This window comes from Chlorella variabilis, assembly GCF_000147415.1.
Source record: "Chlorella variabilis unplaced genomic scaffold CHLNCscaffold_5, whole genome shotgun sequence".
Lineage (NCBI taxonomy): Eukaryota > Viridiplantae > Chlorophyta > Trebouxiophyceae > Chlorellales > Chlorellaceae > Chlorella > Chlorella variabilis.
In genome coordinates this window covers 1,372,552-1,377,615 of record NW_005435083.1, presented here as the reverse complement: position 1 = coordinate 1,377,615, position 5,064 = coordinate 1,372,552, and the positions used below count along the sequence as shown (strand labels likewise).

Below are 5,064 nucleotides of genomic sequence, written 5' to 3'. Positions count from 1 at the left end.
TGCGCGCAGGCGGCGCGAGCGGCAGCGCGCTGAGAGCGCAGCAGGCAGGCAGCGGGGCGAGGGGGTGCAGAGCGGGGCAGGAGCGGGAGCGACAGCGCGAGGCTGGCGGCGGCATGGCGCGGCCCTGCCATGCCTGGCCCGCACCTCTGAGACCTCCCCATGGCGGCTGTTGCAGGCGTGGATGCGCGCCTCGGCGGCGGCCAGCAGCTGGCTAGCCTCCTCCTGGGCTGCTGCATGGCGCGCCGCTGCAGCCCCCCGCTGCCCCTGGCACTCCTCCGCCGCTGCTGCAAGCCTGCTCTCCGCATCGGCACCAGCCGCAGCCAGCTCCGCCCGGCACTCCTCCCCCCCAGCCGGCGCAGGCTTGCAGGCTGCCGCCAGCGCGCTGTCGTGCGCACCGCAGGCGCCCGCTTGGCTTGCGGCAAGGCTGCAAGCACGTGTGGCAGGGATGGAGGCAGGCAGCGGTGGTGGGCCCAGGCAGGCCAGCTGCGTCGCCACCTGCAATCCCCTCCCGACCACACACCCGGGCACAGGGTCCCCCGCACCACCCTGCCCCTCTGCCGCTCCACCCACCTGGCCTTGAGCTCCTCTCGCTCCCGCTTCAGCTCCCTGATCTGCTGCCGAGTCGCCTCCAGGCTGGCGGCGGTCCGAACGAGGTGCTGCAGGGGGCAAGACAAGGCAAAGAAAGGCACGCTGAATGAGGGGCAGCAGCAATCACACGCATGCGCGCCTCATGACAGCAGCACCAGCCAACTCCAGTGTGACGACGCCAGGCGGCTGCGCACCTTTGACAGCTGCGCGTTGCGCTCCTGGGAAGCCAGCACTTGCTCCTTCAGCTGCGTGGCGGCAGCCGCCGGGTCTGCCAGCGCTGCACTCCACAGCTCTTCCAGTGCCGCATTCCTGCGGCAGCAGACAAGCACAACAACAACCAGCCAAGCTGCCTCAGCGCTCACAAAGTGGTCGCCGGCACTGGGCTGTGCTGTTTTGCATGTACACCTGCCCGCGCACGCGGGGAAGCCAGGCGGGCGCTGGGCAGCAGTGGCGCTCACTGGCTCCTCAGCCTCGACATGTCGGCCTGCAGCTGCTCCACATCCACGCCGCCCTGGGCCGCCTCCTGGCCCAGCCTGCATGCCAGCAGCCGCACCTTGTGAGAGAGGCCAGGACGCTGCGCGGGCACCCAGGCCGCTCGCACAGCCACCAGCACAGCTATTGCGGCACCAGGTTGCAAGCAGCCCTGCCCCCCTGCCGGGTGCACACACTGGGCATGGCATCACCCGGGCCGCCGTGCACTAGCACCTCAGCAGGCAGCCCCCACCTGGCCTGAAGGTCGGCATTCTCCTGGCTCAGCTCTGCGATGCGCAGGCGCGTCTCAGCCAGCAAGGCGCGATCCAGCGAGCACCCCTCCCCCGCCGCCGCCGCAGCAGCGACCGCCGCGCCCTGCTCCTGCAGCAGCTGTGCGTGCTCCCGGCACTCATCCAGGTCCATAGCAACAGCCTGGCAGGCGGCGTCGCTGCCGGCCACGTCCGCCGCGCTGGCCATGCGCGTGTGCTGCCGCTGCATCTCGTGCTGCGCCTCCACCAGCGCCTGGCGCGTGGCCGACAGCTGGCGCAGCACGGCCACCAGGTCACGCCCGTCCGCCTCGATGTCGTGCTCATCCTCCTCGAGCTGCATCTGCGGGGGGGGCGCAGGCACGGCACGGTGCGACACGCTTCGTCAGAGCGGGCGTGCGCATCCAATTTAGTGAGGAGCAGGGTAAAGCGCATACCTGCGCCACTTCCAGGAGCTCTTCAGCAGCCGCCAGTTCGGCGTTCGCGCTCTCCAGCTCCGTGCGAACCTGCAGCAGGAAGGGCTCGACGAGGAGTCGGCGGGCGACCGACCAGCGCCAACAGGCGGCGGGCACCATCGCCTGTGCACGCACCTTTGCAGCGTCATCAGCTACCGCACAAGCTGGTAAATGCGCAGGTGTTTCTGGGAGGTTATCCATATCCTGCTTGAGACCGAGCAGCTGGCGGTGACACTCTTCGACCAGCAGGGTCTTGTCGGCTAGCAGGTCCCCCAAAGCCTCGATGTAAGCGTCTGTGGGGCAATACGCGCTGCAACCGGGGGGCGCAAGCAGCAGCAGCGCGAGCAAGGGGGCGAGCGCCAGGGGCGCCTGGCCGCTGGCTCGCCTGTGCTTCATACTGTATTTAATGGCTGGGATGGATGAGGGCACGGCGCTCAAGCGCCGATGGTTGAGGTTCATGGCCAGGATGAGCTGGCGGCGGGGGCGGCGCTGTCATCTCCGCGCTGACATCTCCGCCTGCTTGGCCATGATGTCGAGCTGCAAAACAAGCCCGGTTTATAAATGGTTTGTGAGCTATATGTCCTTCCTCCAGTGGCTGCTGCACCCCTTTCCCCCTGGATGGCGCCAGTAGTCTCTCCAGATGTCGCGTCGTTTCCCCACCCTCTGCTGGTCTTTCTTACATTCCTGCAAAGCAACTCGACGTTGACATCGCAGTGCGGTGCCTGCTTCTGGTGCTACATAAAACATGGTCAGGGGTGCAGTGCGCGCAAGTACACAAGCGCGGCGCGCAGCGGGGATGAGCTCGGCGCAGTACGGTGGCTGCCCTCGGCCAGCCCCCCTGCGGCACGCAATTTATTCCTACTGATTAGACCCTGCAAATTCTGGGCTCAATAGCGCGGGTGCCCTGCAGGACACGAGGAAGCGGGTGGCGTTGCTTGCCAGACGTTGACTGACTGGGCAATCGGCTGGCTACCCGACACCCCTGCCCGCCTTCCCTGTCCCCTGCAGCAGAAGCACTCACAGAACATGCCCTTGATGCCTTCGGGGTCTGCAGCATACCCTAGGTTGGTGTAAAAATTGACAACTGCAAGGAAAGGGGGTCAGGGCAATCGTCATCGCTGCCAGTTGTCAGTGGAGGGCGCCCGAGCCACTCCCGGCCTGCACAACGCGCCTGCCCTCGCTGCCACCCATCACGGCTTGCCTGCCGAGTCGGCGAAGAGGGTGATGTTGGTGATGTCTCGTTTGAGCAGCGTGCGCGTCACGCCCTCCACAAGCGCCTTGCCCAGGCCCTGCAGCGTGCCACATTCATCTCTCAGCAGTGTGCCAGGACAGCCAAGGCTCTGGGCAGCCGAACATACGGGTTTGGAAGCCAGGGTGGTTCTGATGGGGGCAAGGGGTGGGGAAATCGCAGGCAGCCCCACCTGGCCCTGGAACTCTGGGTCCACCAGCACGTCCCACAGCGTGGCGTTGAAGGCCCCATCAGAGGTGCAGCGGGCCAAGCCAATCAGCCGGCCCGGCGTGCCGCTGCTGCTGCTGGCCGGCCTGCTGCTGGTGGGGGGGCTGCCGCTGCCGCTGCCGCTGCTGCTGCCATCGCTGCAGTCGCTGCTGCTGCTGCGCGGCGGCGCGTCCTCCAGCGTCAGCGTAGCTACCAGGAAGCTGTTGGCCAGCGCCGCCTGCACCTTGTTCTGCGGGCGCCGCGGCCAGCCGACCTTGTCGCACAGCGCCTCCAGCTCCGCGGCATCCACCAGGCCTCCGTTGCGGTACACTATGTACCGCTGGCTGCCATCCTCTGCCTGCAGCTCCGTCAGCAGCACCTCATCCAAGTTCTCCAGGCTGTAGTCCTCCGCCACACCCGGCTCTGCCACCGTGGCGCCGCCGCTGCCGCCGCCGCTGCTGCGGGGATGCGGGGAGCGGCCGACGGTGTGGGAAGAGGGCAGGGTAAGGATGCATAGAAGGTAAATGGGAGAGAGAGGGAGAGAGAGATGAGAGTAACGTTGAGGCTAGCGGCGGGCAGCCGTGTGCCAGGCTTGCCGCCAGGAAGTGGGGGTGCCGCAGGCTGTGCCTGGCCTCCCGACAGCGGGTCCTTCCCAGCCCACAGCGATCGCTCTGGCAGCAACAAACAGCGAACTCACCCAAAGAGGCCGCTCAGGAAGCCCCGACACGCCAAGCCCCGCCTTGCACGTTGAGACGCTGGCCGGGGCGGGCTCCTTGCCCCTCGTGACGCACTTCCCCGCCTTATTGCACAGGGCTGGCAGCAATGCGTGGCAGAGGAGGTAGTGAGGCAGGCTGAGACGGTCATGGTGCAGAAGCGGAGAGAGGGGCCCTGCTCATTCACGACACTGGTGGGTGAGGGAAGCCAGCGCCCAATTGCGGCGCTGCGCACTAAAGCAGCAAAGCAAAGCAGCAAAGCAAAGCAAAGCACAGCATGGAGTTCTTGTCGCCCCCGGGTAGCTCATTCTCATGCATTGAGCTCGGCACAGCAATATCAGTAGGTGGCGCAGCGAGAAACCGATGGCAAGCGGCGCTTCTGACGCCATCTTCGCCCAGCTGCAGCTGGGTATCGCCTTCGACAAGAAAAAATGGAAGAAACAGATAGATCTGTTCGAGAAGCCCGCTGAGCTGCCCGGTGCGCGTTCCCACCTTGCGCACCGATAGTGCATGCCGCGCAGCGCCCTCCCTTGACGCCCCCACATGGGCAGCCAGAGTGACAAACATCTGAACATGGCATGCATGCATGCAGGCGCGCCGCCACAGCACCACCAGCAGACAGCAGCGCCGCCGGCCGCCGCCGCCGCCGCCGCTGAAGCCCCTGCGGCGAATGGCGCAGGCCGCAAGAAGAAGACCAAGCAGAGGACCAAGCGTGCTGACGCAGAGGCTGCCGAGGCTGCAGGAGAGCCGGAAGGAGCAGCCGCAGGCATCGCCCTGTTCCGCGGCCAGCCGGGTGGCGGCGTCGGCAGCACGCCAGCGCCTGTGTTTGTGGACAGCGAGCCGCAGGTGCAGACAGGGGACCCTTTCGAGGAGGCAAACGTCATCCGCAAGGCACACAGAATCAAGGCGAGTCGGAAGCATGCACTTGGCGTGATGCACCCGCTGCTGCGGATGCTAGCGGCCACGCACTGCGGCAACTATGGCACAACTGGCAGCAAGCCCGCCTGCCTGAGCCATGCCCGCCTGCAGGTGTCTGGCAGCGCGCCCCCGGCGCCACTGCGCAGCTTTGCGGAGCTCGAGTCGCGGCCCGGCTGCAGCCGGCGGCTGCTGAGGTGCGGGGCAGGCCCTCGCCTCCC

The 5,064-nt window shown here is 66.9% G+C and overlaps 2 protein-coding genes across 2 annotated transcripts in view; both read right to left on the bottom strand.

The window, feature by feature from the left end:
- CHLNCDRAFT_143101 (hypothetical protein) overlaps positions 1–2,308 on the bottom strand; it is a gene marked incomplete at both ends in the record, with an annotated part of 4,032 nt that extends 1,724 nt beyond the window's left edge. Inside the window, 8 exons of the mRNA XM_005849554.1 lie at positions 145–424; positions 571–656; positions 783–897; positions 1,047–1,121; positions 1,313–1,668; positions 1,763–1,831; positions 2,024–2,090; positions 2,289–2,308. Coding sequence (XP_005849616.1) covers positions 145–424; positions 571–656; positions 783–897; positions 1,047–1,121; positions 1,313–1,668; positions 1,763–1,831; positions 2,024–2,090; positions 2,289–2,308 — 1,068 coding nt within the window. The remainder of the gene's footprint in view (positions 1–144; positions 425–570; positions 657–782; positions 898–1,046; positions 1,122–1,312; positions 1,669–1,762; positions 1,832–2,023; positions 2,091–2,288) is intronic.
- A 662-nt stretch (positions 2,309–2,970) lies between these two features.
- Positions 2,971–4,130, bottom strand: CHLNCDRAFT_57286 (hypothetical protein; the record flags this gene model as incomplete). The annotated part of the gene is made up of 3 exons (XM_005849553.1): positions 3,913–4,130; positions 3,202–3,673; positions 2,971–3,069 (listed from the first exon to the last, which is right to left on the bottom strand). Exons 1-3 carry the CDS (start codon positions 4,077–4,079, stop codon positions 2,971–2,973), a joined length of 738 nt encoding a protein of 245 aa, XP_005849615.1. The 5' UTR covers positions 4,080–4,130.
- Positions 4,131–5,064: the final 934 nt, after the last annotated feature.